Raw genomic sequence first — 21840 nt, forward strand, 5'->3', positions numbered from 1 at the left:
GGATCAAGTTCTCAAGAAATATTAGAGATTTTGCCAAGTTAGAACAAAGGAGCAATTACATCTAATGGCAGAAGGCTTTTCACCTCATCAAGAGAAGTTAAAAGGTGACCGATGTCTAAGCACAGTGAATTTCAATGCCTCCTTTGGACTTAGACAAGCGTATTCAAATGTGGCGAAGAGAGGATTGCCCTCCATAAATGACAAACTGTTCACCTCTGACCCCAGACACCTGTCTTCTGCCCGGCACCTTGGTCAGCCCATTTGTCATTCTAAGCAGGCACAACGGTCAATGCTGGGGCAAGCTAAAGACAGTACCAGGATTCCTAATGAAACCTATCTGCTGCAAACAGTGCATCCAAAGGGCTTGGCATACCCAGTCCACGTCCCCAATCTCCAGGTGGTCCATCTGGTTGGTACTGTTCCGCGATTAGCATGCCCAGGGTGCACTGGCAGCTCCAAGATGCTCACTTTCCTAGCTCTGTCCCTTCAAAATGGAGAGACCTTTCCCCCCACCTCTTAAAAGACTTGGCTCCAAGGGAAATCGAGTGCTGGGAGATTTCAGAACAGGCAAAAAGAGGTCCATATTCACATAGTGTATAGTTAAAACTATGGAACTCACTGACACAAGATGTGGTGAAGACAGGTTGTGATTGTTGTTATTTGCCTCTGAGTCGACCTCAACTCATGGTGATCCTGCAGATGAGACACATCCAAAACTCTCTATCTTCCACTTCTGTATTCAATTCCTGCAAGCCCATTCCCACTGCTTGAGTCAGTCCATCTGGCATGTGGTCTTCCTTTCCTTCTTCTGCCCTCTGTGTTTGCATGTTCTTTCTCAATCTTTTAATTTCTCTCTCTCGTATACACACTTACTTCCCGGTGTCAAATTGGAGTGTTTCCTTCTATTTTACTGTGGCTGGTGATGCTGACAGTCCTGCTGTTTTAGTAGTAAGAAACCATGCAAGATCCCCTAGCATTCAATGTGTCAATAAAGCATCTGGACAAGTTTCTTTGCAAGGGATGAAGATAACAGGAGGTGAGAGAGATCAAGGCTCCCAGGTGGAATCAGCAGGGCAGTTGGAAGCTATTGATCTGTAAACAGATCTCAAGTGTCTCCTAGCATGTCCCTTCACAGCTCTTGAGATGCAGGGATGCTCTTTGGGAGGCACTTCCTATGCATCATGTCCAAATCATGATGATGACCGAGCCTAAGCATATGAATATGTTTCATACTGAATCAGATCCAGATTGATCCCAATTTTGCCAGCTCCTAGCCTTAACTGGATTAACCTGCTATTCCTTTGTGATTTCCTACCTAAATATTATATATTTATTCAACTTATACCCCACTGTTCATGTTGCACAAAGCCCAAGGCAGCCATGTATTAATCAGGACAAACAGATGAGAACTGATGTAGTTATGGTGGCATACACTTGAGAGATTTGGCTGGTGAGGTAAAATGACTTTGTTAAGATCCACCTCTAGGACCAGCGCTACATGGAAGAAATTCTGCTGCCTTTATTTTTATTATATTTTTCATAACACTGGTGATGCTTTCACAGTTTCTTATGCTGCATTTGTTGCCATGTGATTTCAAATCGCCTCTGACCTACAGCAGCCCTACGGTAGATGTACCATGGGAGTTTCTTGGCCAGATTTGTTCAGAGAGAATTTGTCATGGCCTTCCTCTGAAGCTGTGACACTTGCCTAGGGTAGCCCAATGGGTTTCCAAGGCCAAATAAGGATTTGAACCCTGGCCCCCCAGATTTCTATCGAACACTCAAACTGCTATGCCACACTGGCTCATTAAGATGTTGTTGTTGTTTTATTAAAATCATAGACTCATTCAGATGAAAGAGACCTCAAAGGCAAACCTGTCCAACCTGTCTGCCATGCAGGAATACACAGTCAAAGCATCCCTGATAGATGGCCATCCAGCCTCTGTTTAAAAACCTACAAAGAAGGAGACACTACCACCCTTTGAGGCAGCAGCATCTTCCACTATCGAACAGCTCTTACCATCAGGAAGTTCTTCCTAATGTTGAGATGGAATCTCTTTTCCTCTAGTTTGAATTTATTGCTCTGTGTCCTACTCTCTAGAGCAGGAGAAAACAAGTTTGCTCCATCCTGAATACGACACCCATTCAAATACTTAAACAGGGCTATCATATCTCTTCTTAACCTTCTCTTCTTCAAGATAAACATACTCAGCTCCCTAAGTCACTCCTCACAGGGCATGGTTTCCAGACCCTTCACCATTTTAGTCGCCCTCCTCTGGACATGCTCCAACTTGTCAACATGCTTTCTGAATTGTGCTGCCCAGAACTGGACACACTATTCTAGGTGAGGGCTGACCAAAGCAGAATAGAGTGGTACTATTACTTCCCTTGATCTGGACACTATACTTCTGTAGATACAGCCTACAATTGCATTGGCCTTTTAAGCTGCTGCATCATGTTGACTCATGTTCAACTTGTGGTCAATAGGACTCCTAGATGTGTATCACATGTACTGTTGTAAAGCTAAGTGTCCCCCATCCTATATCCGCACATTTAATTTTTTTCTCCCTAAGTGTAATATCTTACATTTCTCCATGTTGAAATTAATCTTGATAGTTTTGGCCCAGATTTCTGAAATGCTTAGAGTGGAAGTGTTTTGGATTTCAGACTTTTTCAGATGAACAACTTGTACCACTTTCTCCAACAATACATCACCCCAGCCAACTTGGCCCTTAGTGAAAAATGTGTACTCACTTATCCACTTATCTGCTTCTGGAATAACTGTTAGATTCCCCCATCACTTACTAGGGCATGTCTATATGTATGCAACATATGAGGGGTTCTTAAAAACCAGCTGTGCTTCTTGTGCATTTCCCAGGTGCTCCCCAGCCACTCTTGGAAAATTACAATCTATCCTATCTCTCTCCTCCAGTAATGCTAGGCCTCTTAGGTGCTCTGCCATAGAAAATGATTCTAAAAAGGGCTCAGTGAGTCAAAAAGGTTGGGAGCCCCTGGTCTAGGCAATCTGAAGGGCTGTATCTTTCTACATGCACCTGCCCATGCTCTATGTTCTTTAGGGGATACTTTTTGGTTGGTGCCACCACTCTTACAGGTCTGTGAGGTTGGAGTATGTCAGAGGGCCTTCTCTGCAGCTACTCCCAGGCTTTGGAACTCCCTAGGCAGTTGGCAAGTGAAAACCTTTCTGTTCCAACAGACTTTCAGGGAATGACTGCAAGGCTTTTAACAGTGTGCTGTTCTATTGATTTTTATATTTTGACTCTTTAATGGATTTGTTTTAATTCTATGGACAGTTTAATTGCATTTTAACAATAGCTTTTTCGTATGTTTTTACTTGCTTACTTTGTAAGTGTTCCAGTTTTGGGGAAAAGGCAGGATATAAGCAAATAAATAGTAAATGAATGTTGGTTAGGAGCAAATAGTCAAGTAGGGCTATTGCCTTCAAGGTCTGCTATCCTAGAGGTTTGTGATTGCCCACTGTGGGAAACAACATGATACAAGATATATACAGTAGGATTCTGTATGACAAAAGTTAGTATTACATGGTTTCAGTTATACACAAAGACCTGCAGATTCCTCAATAGCTGTGTTTGCACGCTGTTCAGTCAACTTCCAGTGGAAGTATTTGACAGAGTTGCAATGGAAAATCTAGAAAATGCCTAGGTAAGAGAATTAGTACTCCCGATCATATATGAACTTTGTAGTATGTGAAAGGTCCTGGCTGGAACTGATCCCTTCTGTAATATGGGGTCCAACTGTACCATGTTTATTATTGTTGTGTTCTTCCGATTTACAGCAACTGCTGCCTAAAGTAATGTCCTCATTCTGTCTCATGGTAGGGACAGTCCTGTGTGCTCAGCTGACTTGGTGAATTCTGTCATAACTCACTCACTGGAGTTAGACAATTCCAACAGTGAGGAGGAGGCAGATTGCCAGGAATCTGCAGGTTTTGATAACAATGATCTGAGTCTGAGGAACTTGGGGTTGAGGAAGAGGAAGGCCCTACTCCCCAATAGTAGGCTGCAGATGCTAAAGATCAACTGCCATCATTCACTGAACTAAAACAAGACAAATAATAATTACATCACTCCCAGAGATTGTTAAGTAAGAGACACTGACTAATTAGGCACTTAGGGTCTTGAAACAGCTGCCTACAAATCTCCCAGCTACTCTCTGGCACCTTATTGCTTTCAACTTTCCTTACTTGGTGACTAGTAGTACTTTCCAGGGTTCATGTTTTTGACCTTGGACTGGCTACAATTTATGACTCTGTGCCCAAACAGGTATTTTATAGGGAGAAATGTGTCCTGAAAGGATTTTTTCCAAGAGGAAGAATGGCCATGGTTTGCGAGGAAAGGGCAGGGCAATCAATCTAGATGTTTCACACAAAAAGGTGTCATCTCTAGAGGGAAGTGCCCTTTGATTCCCAGCCATTTGACAAGTACCAGGTACATTGCCCTCTATCACACATCTGTACAAAGAGATTATGTAGATTCCAACCTTAAAAGACCTATCTACACATGCTAGTGCTTTCAAGCCAAGTTTGCAATCTGGACCATCTGATGACTAGTCTCGTTAACTTCTCCCTTCATCCTGCTGGATACCCTGTGACTGACCTGGACTGAATTAACTACTAGATAGTTCTTACAATTCAATCACCCAGTTCCTGGGTCACCTGTGAATGAGATTTAGGACAGGTTCTACATTTCCAAAGAATTCTTCTCTGCTCAATTCAGGCAGGGCCAATTTGGCCTGTGCCTCTCAGAACTTTTGTGTGCCTGCCCACTGATTCATGTACTATGTGGAGAAGATGATGATGATAACAGCAATGATGGTAAAGCTATTACAGTCACAAACTTGCCTCATACATGAATATGAAAAAAGCAGCATATACAGTAAACTCAATACATACAGTACACGCAAATGATTCTTACATAAAAAAAAGAATATTAATTCTATGACCCCTCTAATAGACTTTTCATCAGTTGCAAAGAACAGAATGCCCTGCCAGCTGTCAGGCTAGTAAAGACTACATATATCTTCTGCCTCTAAGACTTTGCACTGCAAAGGCAAGAACTGATGAAAATCATTTCAAGATGTATTTGACATCGACAATTCAAGTGATTTGACCTGAAAAAGTCAATTAATTCTAGCAACCGGCTTTTCTTTTTCTTTTGGTTAAATAAAATTTGCTTGGGCTCAATTTTGTCGGCTCATTAGCTAGTTTCACGGGGAGTCCCAATCCCATCTGTACATTACCTTATCCAGGAAAGTGCTTCCGTCTTTTAAAACCCAGCCAGGGAGTTTGGAGAGCCTTGCACTACAGGATTGAAAGAAAAAATAAGGTTAATGGATTTTTATGATGAAACCAGGACCCATTTTAAGATAACTGGGTTTAAATCATTGATGCTACGTATGTTTTGTACTGGAGAGATCATAGAATCATAGAGTTGGAAAAGATCGCACGGGCCATCCAGTCCAACCCCCTGCCATGCAGGAAATCACAATCAAAGCATCACCGACAGATGACCATCCAGCCTCTGTTTGAATACCTCTAAGGAAGGAGACTCCACTACACTTCGTCGAACAGCCCTTACTGTCAGGAAGTTCCTCCTAATGTTGAGGTGGAATCTCTTTTCCTGCAGCTTGCATCCATTGCTCCGGGTCCTAGTCTCTGGAGCAGCAGAAAATAAGCTTGCTCCCTCCTCAATATGACATCCCTTCAAATATTTAAACTGGGCTATCATATCACCTCTTAACCTTCTCTTCTCCAGGCTACACATCCCCAGCTCCCTAAGTCGTTCCTCATAGGGCATGGTTTCCAGACCCTTCACCATTTTTGTCGCCCTCCTTTGGACACGCTCCAGTTTCTCAATGTCCTTTTTTAATTGTGGTGCCCAGAACTGGACACAATATTCCAGGTGGGGCCTGACCAGAGCAGAATACAGTGGCACTATTACTTCCCTGGATCTAGACACTATACTTCTATTGATGCAACCTAAAATCGCATTGGCCTTGTTAGCTGGCACATCACACTCTTCACTCATGTTCAACTTGTGATCTACTTGGACTCCTAGATCCCTTTCACACGTAGTTTCATTCAGCCAGGTGTCACCCATCCTATATCTGTGCATTTTATTTTTCCTCCCTAAGTACAGTACCTTACATTTCTCTGTGTTGAATTTCATTTTGTTAGCTTTGGCCTAGTTTTCTAGACTGTTCAGGTCATTTTGAATCTTGATCCTGTCCTCTGGAGTATTAGCTACTCCTCCTAATTTGGTGTCATCTGCAAATTTGATAAGTATGCTCCCAATTCTGTCATTCAGGTCATTGATAAAGATGTTGAATAGCACTGGGCCCAGGACAGAGCCCTGTGGGACCCCACTGGTCACTTTTCTCCAGGATGTTCTTGTCCCACCTAGAGTAGACTCATTAATCAATTGCCAAGTCAACACCTCTCTTGCCTAAATACCCCAAATGATCTTGGAAGGTAAACAGGGTCAGCTCTGGTTAATAATTAGATGGGAGACTGCCAATGACTACCATGAGCTGTAGGCAACATTTCAGAGGAAGGAACTCGCAAAATCACATCTGAGTAGTCCTTGCCTATGAAAACCCTATGAAATTCATGGGATCACCATAAGTCAACAAGTGACTTAAAGGTAGGGTTGCCATAACCCGGCGGCCCCCGTGCCAATCACGGTTTCGGGGGGCCTCTCCCGGTCCCGGTCCGGTTTGGGCCCCCACCCGTGCCTTGTTCCCGGTTTGGGGGCCCGCTCCAGCCATTGCCGCTGCCGCTAACGCGGCTGCTGCGGCGCCAACCCACCTCTTCCTCCGGCTCTGCCTTCCTTCTCTTCCTCGGCGGGTGGCAGAAGTGCCGCCGCCGCCACCGCGCCCCCACTGGGAGGGCTTGCGCGCCGCCCAGGTCCCAGCAGGGGCCGCGCGCGCCTGCCTCCCCACTTCCCTCCGCGCGCACGCGCCTGCCTTCCCCGCCTCCCTCCGCGCGCGCGCGCACCTGGCCTGCTTCCCTCCGCATGCGCGCCAGCCTTCATAAGGAGGAGGAGGGGGGAGAGGAGGAGGAAGGAGCCGGAGGAAGGGTGCCTGAAGGCCAGGGCAGAATTGGGGCAGAGGAGGAGGAGGAGGAGGAAAGCTGAGTCAGTGGCCATTAGGTCTGCCTTGGTTTTTGGGGTTTTTAAATTATTTTTAAAAATATAATACTTATTTTATTTAATTTTTAAAATTTTTATTATTGCTTTTTATTTTTTATTTTATTAATTTTTATTATTGCTTGTTTTTATTTTATTAATTTTTATTATTGCTTGTTTTTGTTTTATTTCATTAATTTTTATTATTGCTTGTTTTTATTTTATTTTATTAATTTTATTATTGCTTGTTTTTTATTTTATTACATTAATTTTTGTTATCAAATATATACACCCCTGCCTTGTTTTTTATTTATTTTTCATTATTTTTTATTATTAAATATATGCAAGTGCATTTTTTGTGTATTTATGGTGCTTTGAATGCTAACAAGTCTGCCTTTCTTGGCCAATTATAGTGGTGGTGATGATGATGATGATGATGATGATGGTGGTGGTGGTGGTGGTGATATCAACAAGCCTCTGAGGCATGGCCAATGTAACTTGCTATGATTTTTACTAACTCATGCGCAGTGAAGAAAAACCACAGTCCCTTGCCCAAGTACACACTTCTGAGAAGTAAAGTTGAACCCGAGGGCAAGTACATTTCTGCCATCTGTCTAAGGATAATGCCAAAATGTCCTCCATTTTGATCATGCCTAAAAACATGCATTTATATTAACATTTTTTTAAAAAACCTCATTTTTTGCGTGTCCTCCATTTTTATAAAAATGTGTCCTACATTTGAAAATGTTGCCCTACATTTGTCCCGGTTTGGAGGTCCTCACTGATGGCAACCCTACTTAAAGGCATGCATGGGTTATTGGGAAAATGCCACAGTTGATGAACCAGTTATTGGGGTGATGGTGGTGGTGGTGAATAATCTGAAGTTAGCAATGGCATTCCAAGCCAGCAAGGCTTAGAGACATTCAACGTGTTCAACATATTTTAGAGTGAGGAGTCCAGTCGTGTAGGTATCTCTTTTAAAATTTAGATTAAATCCCTGAATGGATCTAGCAGGCATGGAAGTCATTAGCCACCACCAGACAGTTTCCAAAGTTTAAAATGGACACAAAGGAGTTATTTTGTATATACAGTGGAGCCTTGCTTTATGCGAGGATCCATTCCAGACCCCCCCCCCGCATAAGGCAAATACTGTGTAAACTTGAGCCCCATTTCTGTGTAAACTTGAGCTCGTGCTCACGGCGGCGCAGTGCACACACACCATTCAATGTATTGCAGTGCAGCTTCCGCGTAAAGTGGAAGCTGTGTATGACACGCCAACCTATGTAGCGGGTACGCTGTACAATGGCCAGTATCATGACCAGCCCCTGAATTGAACATGGCATGCCAAGAGATAAGGGAACGGGACCATTTGATTCCTGAGAAAGACTTAGTGGACTTCCATTCTCCTACCTCTTTGGCCTAGAAATGAGATGCAATGGGTGGGAGAGAGAGGATTTTCCTACATAACATCTTCATTCTCAGAGTTTCCAGAACTGAGGTTGGCAAAACGCAACTCAAAGGTTACATGAGGCCCTCTAAGGACATTTTTGTGTCCCCAGGGCCATCCCAATTTAATTCTTTTACTTCAGAAAATTATTATTACTTTGCCCCAAATACTCTGCAGGTGGTATAGAACTTTCCTCCCCCAAGAGAAGCCTATTTTTGAAACAAGAAGTGACTTCTGCTTACTTCCTATTGTTAAAAAAGGCTTTCCTTGGCAAAAACAAAGCAACAATGCCTGTCTCACCTGCGAGACAGTGTCTGGGGGCAATTTTTAACCCCTCTAGCCTTCCGTAGTTGCCTACCCCTGTCCTAGAAGGAAATATCTACAGGAGGCTGCTTCAGAACAGAATATGGAGAAACAGAATGGTTCCCAATTGGCCAAGGGGTCAGGCAAGGCCGCACTCTTTAACCTTATCTGTTCAACTTGTATGAAGAAAATATCATATGAAGAGCAGGCTTGGATACAGAAGAAGGGGGGGGGGGAGGAAGATAGGAGGAAGAAACATCAATAATTTAAGATATGCAGATATACTACTAGCAGAAAACATCAGACTTGGAACAGCTACTAAGGAAGATCAAGGAAGAAAGTGGAAAGGCAGGCTTACTGCTGATTATAAAGAAAACATAATAATGACCATGGAGGATCTACACAAATTCAACCTAACAATGAGGTAATTGAAAAAGCACAAGACTTTCCATACTTTGGATCAAACATTAATCAGGACAGGAATTGCAGTCAAGAAACCAGAAGACGACTAGGAACGGGGAGGGCTGCTATTAAAGAACTAGCAAAGATCCTAAAAAGATATACAACTGAGTGTGAAAGTTAGAATTGTACAAGCCACTGTATTCCCCATCACCATGTACGGGTGTGAGACAGTGTCACTGTCACTGGACAGTGAGGAAAGGAGATAGGAAGAAAATCAACTCACTTGAGGTGCAGTGCTAGAGAAGAGTGGTGAGGATACTGTGGACAGCCAAAAAGAAAAACCTAGAACAGATAAAGCCTGAACTCTCCCTGGAAGCCAAGATGATTAAACTGAGACTGTCATACTGTGGCCACTTCAAGAGAAGGCACAACTCACTGGAAAAGACAATAATGCTGTGAAAGGAGGAGGGATGTAGAAAGAGAGGAAGACCGTATGTTAGATGGTTGGACTCTATTAAGGAGGCCACAGGTATGAATTTGGGGGACCTAAAGCAGAAGAGTGGAGGATAGGGAGTCTTGGTGTGCTCATTCATAGAGTGGCACTATTACTTCCCTTGATTTAGACACTATACTTCTATTGATGCAGCCTAAAATTGCACTGGCCTTTTTAGCTGCCTCATCACACTATTGACTCATGTTCAACTTGTGGTCGACTTGGACTCCTAGATCCCATTTTACTATCTGTTGTATTTAATGGGACTTGAACATCCATGGATTTTGGTATCCACAGTGGGCCCTGGAACCAAAATCCAGTAGATACCAATGCCCCACAGTAGAACATTCTGTTTCTTCCTCAGCAGTTAGAATGTGCCTGAATGTCCATTATTGCAGATTGAAAACATAGACAACTTGCAGAGTACTAATGATTTACCTGTCTACTCCATCTCTGCCTATGTTGGTTTATTACATCTGTTACAATGGGAATTGACTGACTTGTCATATAAAACCTTCTATGGATCCAGCGAACAGAACAATTAACACCTTATTGCAAAATTCTTGGGGGTAGGGAGTGAGGGGTACTTGAGGAAATGCTTCTTCAGATCCTCACAGGGGAAGGCTTTATGGTTGTTGTGTGTGGTGTTGCTTTGCCTTCAAGTCCTTTCTAGCTTATGGTGACCCTAAGGTGAACTTACTACATTTTTGGGGGGTCAAATTTCTTCAGTTGGGGTTTGCCATTGCCATCCTCTGAGGCTGAGAGACTGTGACTTGCCCAAGGTCACCCAGTAGATTTTCATGGCTGAGCAGGGATTTGAACCCTGTTCTCCAGGGTCATAGCGCAATGCTCAAACTGTTACACTGCACTGGCTCTCCCACCTTGCAGGGTTGGTGTATGGTTTTAGAAATGGCGAATGCCTTCTATGCATTCTATGCAGAGTTGACTTGCACACAAATCAGAGGTGTTGCTCTTGTACTCCTGAGAGAAAGTCGTTGCAATTTTGGGCTCCAGATTTACTCCGGAGCCAGGAGAAGCCTGACAATGAGGAAAAAAAAGACTTGGAGACAAAAGATTCTTTGAAAAGATTCAAAGACAAGGCAGCCAAAGAAAACCGGAGACGAAGACTACTATGCGAAGGGTCCCTTGGATCATTCCTATCTAGGAAGATACTCGTGGTCGGTGTTACAAACCATGGCAGCAATTTACCTTGGCCGGGCTGGAAAGAAAACGCAGGAGCAAATGAGAGAGTTCTTGAATTTATTTGCAAGATTCTATCCTTGCAATGTATCTTCCAAAGGCATGAAAAAAGGATAACGCAAAATCCGCCGGATGTGTCGACCAGGCGCAATTTAACGCTGTGGTTGTGTGAATTTCACAATAAGGTGAATAAAAAGCTTGGGAAGCCAGAATTTGATTGTAACCTTGTGGCGCAGCACTGGAGAAATGGCTGGAATGGCTCTTCTAACTAAGTATCTTGAGAAAACTTGAATTTGTATGGCAAAATACAGATTTAATAAAAGCAAGGCTGATATAGGCCATAAAAAAACCTTCCATTCGGCCTGGAGGGAGTGTAAAGACAGGCAAAATGCCATCAGGCCTATCCTTAAGAAGAAGAGCCTTCCTTTCATGGCATCTATCTCCATCTGGCTTGGAGGGAGTGAAAAGTCAGGCCCAACGCCATCAGGCCTATCCTTAAGAAGAAGAGCCTTCCTTCCATGGGCATAAATTTGGGCATAAATTTCTTGACTTATAGTTGAGTATATACGGTAAGTCAATTGTCAACTTTTGGGGGCAAAAGTATGGATTTTGATATGCCCCGTGGATAAATCGGGGGTCAAAGTTCCCAAGGCAGCCGGGCTGCGGACAAGCTGCAGGGCAATCAGTCGCCCTGCCCAGCCTCTCCACAGCGGGGTTGAGCGAACGCCCTGTTCAGCCTCTCCAAAGCCAAGCTCCTTCCCGGAGGAAAAGCCTGGCTCCCGAGAAGCTTCTGGGTGCGCGATGGTCCTTCATGGGCTGTCCCTTGCGGAGGCAGCCCAGCTGGGGAGAAGGTCGGGTCAATTACCCATGGACCCGAGTATATACGGTAAGAAGCAGAGCCCTCCTCCCATGGCATCTGCCTTGGTCCAGGCCTTAGAGGGAGAGAAGAACCACTGGACCTCATCCCCTTCCTCACCACCATTCCCTTCTCCTTTTGTGTCATGTCTTTTAGATTGTAAGCCTGAGGGCAGGGAACCGTCTGATTAAAAATAATAATTGTAAGCTGCTCTGAGAGCCATTATTAATAAATAAATATGCCACTTTCTGCTCCTTGGGAAGAGATTTGTTGTTGTTGTGGGCCTTCAAATCATTTCCGACTTATGGCGACCCCAAAGTTTTCTGGGGCTGAGAGTATGTGACTCATCACACATCATCCAATGAGTTCCCATGGTGGTGTGGTGAAACTAACCCTGGTCTCCAGAGTCATAGTCCCATACTCAAACAGCTACACCTCACTGGCTAAATGGAATAAAAAGCCATAATTTTTAAATCAGAGACAGGTGGTTAAGCTCTTTGCTCAGGGACTCTCTGTGCCTTGTTCATGAGCAACAAGATGTTCTCTCTTGATGATGCAAATGAGCAGCAGAGATCAGGACCATCGCTGCGTTGATATGGAGACTCTTTACCAGAAGCCGTGCAAATAAAACAATTTGTGCTGATGAGCTTCTGACATTGCAACGAAGTGAGAGATGAATCCTACACAGTTCAAACTGTCACATAAATAAGACAAGGAGATGAGCTCCTCCACCAGACAAGAAAGGTTAACAGCCTCCCTGCCACCAAATCTCAGCCTCTCCTGCAGTATGACTTTGCTGCAGGAACGGATGCGTTCGCTGATCAACCGGTTTCCCAGAATGGACAAGCTCTTCTGAAGCTGAAGCTGCGATTCTTGTAAAATCAACATCTGAGCCTATTTTTTTTCTAAGAGGAGTAAACCAATTTTACATAAATCATGGCCAGGATAACTCACAACCAGATTTAGTACAACTTTTTGGGATAGCAAAGCACAGAGAAAGTCCAAGATTTCTGGAGAAAAGCAGCTTTTCTTTCTTTTTAAATACTGAAGTCAGGTTTCCAGTCTTTATAGTATATGGTTTTTTTTTTATAAAAAGGCAACTGCTGCTGCTATGTTGTTATTGTTGTGTGCCTTCAAGTCATTTCTGACTTATGGTGAACCTATCATGGGGTTTTCTTGGCAAGATTTGTTCAGAGGGAGATTGCCTTTGCCTTTCTCTGAGGCTGAGAGAGTGTGACTTGCCCAAGGTCAGTCAGTCAGTCAGCCAATCAATCAATCTATCTATAATTTATTACAGTCAAAGACAAGTATAAAAAGAAAGACGACAACTTTTATCATAAGCAAAAAAAAAGAGTGCGATTTGTCCAAGGAAACCCAGTGGTTTTCCACAGCTGAGCAGAGATCCGAACCCTGGTCTTCAGTGTCTGAGGGTGTGTCTACACTGAAGAAATAATAGTTTGACCCCACTTTGAGTGCTGTAACTTCATCCTCTATTCTGGGTTTTGTAGTTTTACAATATCTTTAGCCTTCTCCACCAAAGAGTTCCGGTGACTCAAAACTACAGATATGTAGGATTCTGCAGGATGGACACATGGTTGTTAGAGTGGTGTTGAACAGCATTATTTCTCCAGTGTAGATACATCTATAGTTCAATGCTCAAACTATGCTGGCTCAGAAATGTGACCTCACAGCCATATAAAAATGTCCAGTCTTGCTCCTACAAGTCTCCAAGAGGCACAATTGGTCATTTAAGGCTATTTGAAGTATACAGATACAGACACAGAGATACACACAGAGGCCTGTATTAGGCTTGACACAGCTTGAAACAGCATTTTCAAATCTGGCAATGAGTACCCAGCTATTTCCAGTTTTGAAAAGGGGGCAGTATGTATGAAAATGGAGTGGGGTGGTCCTGGGACACTTGGTATCTGCCATCCTTGCTTTACAGAGATGCATATAAATACAGTCAGCCCTCCTTATCCACAGATTCCAACATCCACGGCTTGAAAATATTCCAAAAAAAAGTATACATTCCAAATAACAAACCTTGATTTTCCATTTTGCTATGGCATAATATTTAATGGGACTTGAGCATCCATGGCTTTTGTTAACCACAGGGGATCCTGGAACCAAACCCTAGCAGATAACAAGGACCCACTATACAGTACTACTTTTCTAAAAAGATAACCATACTAGTCTTCTGTAGCATAAAAAGAAAAAAGGGAGAGTGGGAGAGAGGAATTTAGCAGTACAGCTGAGACATTTATTTTAGCATGAACTCTCATGGACTTCAATCCGCTTTTTCAGATAAGGTAAAAGTAAAGCCACATGCATTTAGGCATAATTCCACAGTTGAAGCGGGTGACATAATGGGATGCAGAAAGATGCAAACTGTGACTCTGGTCATAAACTATGAGGAACCACTTAGGGAACTGGGGATGTTTAGCCTGGAGAATAGAAGGATAAGAGGGGATATGATAGACCTGTTTAAATATTTGAAGGGAAGTCATATTGAGGAGGGAGCTAGCTTGTTTTTTGCTGCTCCAGAAAACAGGACCTGCAGCAATGGATGCAAGCTACAGCAAAAGAGATTCCTCCTCAACATTAGGAGGAACTTCCTGACAGTAAGGGCTGTTCGACAGTGAAACAAATTCCCTCGGAGTGTAGTGGAATCTCCCTCCTTGGAGGTCTTTAAACAGAGACTGGATAGCCATCTGTCGGGTATGCTTTGATTGAGAGTTCCTGCATTGGAAGGGTTTGGACTGGATGGCCCTTGTGGTCTCTTCCAACTCTAGGATTCTATGATTCTATGAAACCTTCACAGAGCTATGTGAGATGATCTGGATCTTTCATGTAGCTGACAGTTGTTTGTTACTACATAAATATTACACTTACACCCGAGTTTTCTTCCCTTACAAAATTCCAGGCACTGACCAGGGACAGGTTTGGGTAGATGCAGACCCTCACCTTAGCAGTATAATGGGAGATGTTTTAATCACTTTCAATAAAACAATAGTGGAGAATTTCTCACAGCCCAAGAGCAAAATTTAGTTTCTTAGGACCTAAACAGACAGGCCAAAATAAAGCTACTTTGGGTCACTTTGGAGGTATGCTGTTTAAATAACACACGCATCTTAAGAGGCCAGAAGCTGCGCCAAAGCTATACTCCAGTTCTTAGAACTGGAGCGTAGCCTTGGCATGGCTTCTGGCCTCTTTGGATGCATGCATCATTTAAACAGCATACTTCCAAAGTGACCTGCAGCAGGTTTACTGTATTTTGGCCTGTCTGTTTGGGTTCTTAGTTCTTGGAGGCTGAATTCAAGTATTGGGTGGAGCCAAAGGCAAAAAAGGTGAGGCTGAAAATATCAGCGTATTTTTAGCTTTAAACACTTACTCCCAATAGGTTGAGTCTCCCTAAGTTGAAATGCTTGGGACCAGAAGTGATTTGGATTTCTGATTTTGGAATACCTGTATTTGCATATATGTACTTAGTGACATATCTTGAAGATGGAACCTAAGTCATATTCACCTTATACACACAGTCTGAAGGTAATTTTATACAATATTTTTAATAATTTTGTCCATGAAACAAAGCTTGCATACAATGAGCCATCAGAAAGCAAAGATGTCACTATCTCAGCCACCAAGAAAAAAGTTTTGGTTTTTGGAATATTGGGGATTCTGGAATTTTGGATAAGGGAGACTCAACCTGTAACTCGAAGAGGCATTTCAACTTTTTAGAATAGGGATAAAAGCATACAAAAGCTGGGAGACCACCAAAGGGTAACATCACTAAGAAGGGGTGTAGCCATATGGAGAACCCCAGTGGACCCATTTAGGGTCTCAGAAGGACTTAGGGGCTTGACAAACTGCCCCTTTTAGCACTGGATCGGGGCCCCGGCAACTACATGCCACGGTCCCGATCTCTGCTTTCTGTGGTGCAAAAAGGAGCTGCAAAAAGGAGCTTCTTTTTGTGCCCTGGAAAGGGCACCATAGCCTCTGGCATGCGGCTTTTCTGTACTCTTTGGCACTGCATCACGTAGATGCAGTGGCAGAGGAGCGGTGTGTGGCATCACGCCAGCCTGAGGCCAGATTCGGGGCGTGCGTCATGTGGATGTCATGGCCAGACTCCACCCCCTAGCCAGTCTTTCCCGCTGGTCTGTACAGACCCTTATTCAGGCTGCATCCACACTGCAGAAATCATCCAGTCTGACACCATTTTACTGCCGTGGCTCAGTACTATGGAATTCTGTTTATGAGACATTTAGCCTTCTCGGTCAGAGACCTATGGCGCCACAACAAACTACAATTCCCAGGATTCCATAGCACTGAGCCAGGGGAGTTAAAGTGATGTCAAACTGGACTATTTCTGCAGTGTAGATGCAGCCTCAGAGGTCGAAAGTTTCCCACCACTCCAATAAACAGTAGCAAAAGTTCACTGAGACCAGGAATTTGTAACCATTACCAGGCTTTGCTTCTGACCGCATTGAAAGGCTTGAAAGAGAGCTGGTTAACATGAGTAGAAAAAGATATATATATATATGTATGTCTGGCATGCCTGCACTTTAGATCTGCCTCTCATTTATCTCCTCTTGCATGAAGAAGCCAGAAAGATGACAGATCTGTGACCTCACTTGTGCTGAGCTGCTGCTGTGATATTCTACTGAAGCTTAGAATAAATTATCTGGAAAACTGAATCGATAAATCCATAAAACGTTTTCCGTCTACTGAGCCAAAGGACGTTATTTTGATAAAGGGAATTTTTAAGTGGGTAAAGTCTATTTATGCTATCGGATGATGCTACGTGTTCACTTGAAGTCTCCTCTCCTTTAACCCGACTCTGGGCCTCCTCCAACAGCACCATCATTTCCCTACCCTGTCCTTTAAGATTTCCCCCATCCACTCCCACCCCCCAATACTGTTCATGAAGAAGAAAAATATACTCAAGTAATGGGACATACCTCTGGACCAAAGGGAGGGGGAGAAAGTTGAGAGTAGAGGTCATGTCTAGCCCGCAATCTAGCATGATGGTGGTGGATTTGAACTTCAGCACATTGCATGGTAGCGTTGGATGTCCAGACAAACAGTACTAAAAGAAAGAGGTCAGATCAAATCAATGAGCAGCATTGACAAGAGTTTTCAAATCCCCAAAGGATTCACATACGTGGAGGGAAGAAGCTTCAGATTGCTGTCCAAGAATCCTCACCACCTTTTATAATATAAATGGTCCAAGATTATGGTGACCTACTCATAAAATCATAGTTGGAGTGCAACTCCATGCCATGCAGCAAGGCACAACCAAAGCACTCCCGACAGATGACCATCCAGCTTCTGTTTCAAAACCTCCAAAGAAGGAGATTCCATCACACTCCAAGGCAGCATACGTCACAGCTTTTACCATCAGGAAGTTCTTCCTAATGTTGAGGTGGAACCTTTCCCCCTGTAGTTTGAATCCATTGCTTCATGTGCTAATCTTTGGAGCAGCAGAAAACAAGCATGCACCATCCTCAATATGACATCCCTTCCAATATTTAAACATGGCTAGGCTAAAATACCTAGTTCCCTGAGCTGCTCGTCACTGGACATGATTTCCATCTGATTAACAAAGATTTATAACAAAAATAATCATACTGTGTGTTTATGGTGTTCCACCTTCACATTCCTACCGTACATACCACCTACTGAACTCTGATGAGTAGCAATTTGCACCTCCTCTAGAATAATTACAGCTTCATAACTCATCACATGGCTGTCTGCACTTTAGTCCACTGAGCAGCAACTTAGGGCATTTAGGTGCATGGGCTGGCAACTGGTTCACTTGCTGAACTGTCACTTCATTTTCTTCATACATTACTTAAGAGATAGGTGACACAATGGTTATCTTTAAATGTTGGAGGAGATATTATGTAGAAGATGGAACAAGGCTGTTTTCTGTTGCTCCAGAGGCTAGAACAATCCACATCAGTGGATACAAATTACAAGAAAAGAGAATTCATGAAAGCTTTTTTCTTTACTGTAAGAACTGTTTGAAGGTGGAATAGATTATCTCTGGAGTACAGAGGGCTCTCCAGCTTTGCAGGTCTTCAAACTGAGGTTGGAAGGCCATCTTCGAGAAGTGCTTACGTGGCATGTTCCTGCATGGCAGAATGGTGCTGGACTGGATGGTCCTTGGGACACTTTCCAAATCTATGATTCTGTGACACTGTGCATCTAGAAAGGGGTGCCTTGTTGCTCACTTAGACAAACATGCCCTATAATTGCTGAAGAACTTTCTCAGTACATAAAATGCAGAAATGTATTTTATACTAGGTACAGACGATAGCCTTGTTTAAATATTTGTTTAATTGATTATTAGGACAGATTGTTTTTAATTTGTTGCCTGCTTATTTTATCTAATTCTATTTTGTATTATTATTTAATAATTTGTTTTATTTATATACCGCTATTCCAAAGATCATAGCAGTGAACAGCAAGTAAGCTAATTTGCCCCCAACAGTCTGGGTCCTCATTTTAGCGACCTCGGAAGGATGCAAGCCTGAGTCGAGCTTGGGCCCTTTTGCTGGTCTTGAACTCGCAACCTTGTGGTTTTGAGTGAATGGCTGCAGTACAGGCATTTAACCACTGCGCCACCAGGGCTCCATCTGTTGTAATACAACCTTCTTTCATAGAATTGGAAGAGACCACAAAGGCCATCCAGTCCAACCCCCTGCCATGCAGGAACTCTCAATCAATTAATTACAGCGCTTTAGAAATAAAGTTTAATAATAATAATAATAATAATAATCAAAGCATCCCCGACAGATGGCCATCCAGTCTCTCTTTAAAGACCTCCAAGGAAGGAGACTCCACTACACTCCGAGGGAGTATTGTCAGGAAGTTTCTCTTAATGTTGAGGTGGAATCTCTTTTCCTGTAGCTTGTATTCATTGTTCCAGGTCCACGTCTCTGGAGCAGTAAAAAACAAGCTTGCTCCATGCTCAATATGACGTTTCGACAAATATTTAAACAAGGCTATCGTATCACCTCTTAACTATCTCTTCTCCAGGCTAAAGATCCCCAGCTCCCTAAGTCTCTCCTCATAAGGCATGGCTTCTAGTCCCTTCACCATTTTGGTCACCCTCCTCTGAACACGCTCCAGCTTTCAAACAGACGGACCATGCCTGTGAAGAAAGTTATTTCCTTACACATCTGAACCAGAACTGGATTGGGTGAATGAGGAATTTGCATTAGAAGGCAGGGCCATGCCTAGCAGAATGCACTGTATACCCTTTACTATTTTGTATTGCACATAAGAGATGAAATCTCTCCTACTAATTGGCTATGTTTGTGTCATGGCTAAGTTTGTATCATGGCCTCAAAACATTCAGTCATTCAAGGAAAGAAACAGTCTGCAGGCCAGTTTCTATAAGCAAAGGGAATGTTGTCAGTCTGTCTGGGTTTAAAAGCATACATGGCAAATGACAGAAGGTTGGAAAGAGGTCCCAAGACAGATGGATGCTAAAGGACAAGGAATTCAGAGGCAAAGAGACTAAAGGAATGCAACAGAAAGCAAGCAGTGGACCAAGGATGCATCTGCACTGCAGAATTAGTGCAGCTTGACACTGCTTTATCTGCCATGACTCAAAGTAGGGAATTCTAGGATTTGCAGTTTTATAACAAATAGGTCCTGGAACAGATCAAACCAGAACTCTCCTTATAAGCCAAGATACTGAAACTTACTTTGGTTGCATCATGATAATTCATGAATCATTGGAAAAGACAATAATGCTAGGAAAGGTAGAAGGCAGTAGAAAGAGAGGAAGGTTGCACACTAGATGGATGCATTCATTCAGGGAGGTCATGGGCCTGAATCTACAGGACTTAAGCAGAGCAGTAAAGGATAGCAGGGCTTGGAGATGCCTCAGCCACAAGGTCAACATCATTTAAGGACAGCTAATAACAACAAAGATATTTAGGTATATCTGTCAGAGTTTTCTGGTGCCACAACAAACAACAAATCCCAGGAGCTGCTGTTGGATGAACTGAGAAAAGTCATCCTCATAACCCTTGTCTGGTAGAAAAAGTTAAGTAGTAAGCATGAGAATTTACTTAGAGCATTCCAGCAGGCAAGACGCTAGGGGATACCCTCCCGAATGAGGCATGTTCATGCAACCACTTAAGAGCTATTGATGCTCCTACAGCTCTTTCACTGATGCTAAGCAGGAAGGCATTACCCATCATCTAAAACACAAAGGGCAGAAGTAGAAGAATGCCAGGTCCAAGTTCTTCCAGCACTTACCAGAGGCCCCTTGGAGATTTCAATACTGTATTGCCAATATGCTTAATAGAAAAAATAAATTTATCTGAGAGCAAACACACGTCTGTGGATGAGAGAGAAAACCCCATAATACGAAGAGGGCAAGAGGATAAGGTGAGCTTTCATGCATGATGACCTAGGCAACTTTGGGATGCAATTCGGCAATGAGGAGAATGTAGTACAGCAGAGGAAATTATGCAGCCCTCCAGATGTTGTTGAACTGCATCTACAACAGTAGCTAATACACTAGAGGACAGGATCAAAATTCAAAATGACTTGAATAGACTAGAAAGCTGGGCCAAAGCTAACAAAATGAAATTCAACATGGAGAAATGTAAGGTACTGCACTTAGGGCAGAAAAATGAAATGCACAGATATAGGATGGGGGACACCTGGGTGAACGAGAGACTTATACGTGTGAAAGGGATCTGGGAGTCTTAGTAGACCATTAGTTGAACATGAATCAACAGTGTGATGCAGCAGCTAAAAAGGCCAATACAATTCTAGACTGCATCAATAGTAGTGTCTAGATCAAGAGAAGTAATAGTGCCACTGTATTCTGCTTTGCTCAGGCCTCAGCTGGAATAATGCTGTGTCCAGTTCTGGGCACCACAATTTAAAAAGGATGTTGAGAGACTGGAGTGCATCCAAAGGAGGGTGACTAAAATGGTGAAGGGAGCTGGGGATGTTTAGCCTGGAGAAGAGAAGGTTAAGGGGTGATATGATAGTCCTGTTTAAATATTTGAAGGGATGTCATATTGAGGAGGGAGCAAGCTTGTTTTCTGCTGCTACAAAGAACAGGACCATGAACAATGGATGCAAGCTACAGGAAAAGAGATTCCACCTCAACATTAGGAGGAGCTTCCTGACAGTAAGGGCTGTTCGACAGTGGAACACACTCCTTCCTTGGAGAATGGTGGAGTCTCCCTCCTTGGAGGTCTTTAAAGAGAGGCTGGATGGCCATCTGTCAATGGGGATGCTTTAATTGTGAGTTCCTGCATGGCAGGAGGTTGGACTGGACGGCCCTTGGGGTCTCTTCCAACGTTATGACTCTATGGAGAAAGAATTAAAGGATGAAGAAATCGGGAAGATAGTAGAGATCTGAAGGAGGAAAACCTCTGATTTTATAGTAGGAAATTTTTCCTTTTTTATGTTTATCATGTAGATTTGTTGAATCATTTTTGTTTTTGATGTGTAACTGTAGCAGATTAATTTAAAAACCAGAATTATAACCAGATTTACTAGGGAGACCCGGAGCTGATTGGAAAGGCGAATATAGGGCCTATTCAGACAGGCCAAAATAAAGCTGCTTCAGGTCACTTTCAGGTATGCTGTTTAAATGGAGCATGTATCCTAAGATTCCAGAAGCCACGCCAAATCCATGCTCCAGTGACCCGAAGCAGCTTTATTTTGGCCTGTCTGTATGGGGCCATAGTTAATTTTGCTGCAGTGTCCCCAGAAGGAAATAAATCCATATTACTGGGGCCCAGATTTCCAAGCGAAGCAAGCTTTTTATAGTATCCTGAACAAAAGAAAACAAAGAAAATCACATTTCACTGTTTACATATGAATTTAAACACATACACCCCTTCACCCTTATCGGATATTGAAACATACATCTCTATCCCTTGTTGTGGGGTATCCATCAATCAAATTGTTATCTTTATAGTTTTTTGTGGGT

General features: G+C 43.1%; 1 protein-coding gene across 1 annotated transcript in view; it reads right to left on the reverse strand.

Annotated features, from left to right (window-relative positions):
• The window catches only part of INTS9 (integrator complex subunit 9), a 102262-nt gene that overhangs the window by 78636 nt on the left and 1786 nt on the right, over positions 1 to 21840 (reverse strand). The window contains exons 2-3 of the mRNA XM_042446461.1: positions 16826 to 16953; positions 5278 to 5338 (exon numbers count right to left, since the gene is read on the reverse strand). Coding sequence (XP_042302395.1) covers positions 5278 to 5338; positions 16826 to 16953 — 189 coding nt within the window. The remainder of the gene's footprint in view (positions 1 to 5277; positions 5339 to 16825; positions 16954 to 21840) is intronic.

The sequence above is a fragment of the Sceloporus undulatus genome, chromosome 1 (genome assembly GCF_019175285.1).
Source record: "Sceloporus undulatus isolate JIND9_A2432 ecotype Alabama chromosome 1, SceUnd_v1.1, whole genome shotgun sequence".
Taxonomy (NCBI): domain Eukaryota; kingdom Metazoa; phylum Chordata; class Lepidosauria; order Squamata; family Phrynosomatidae; genus Sceloporus; species Sceloporus undulatus.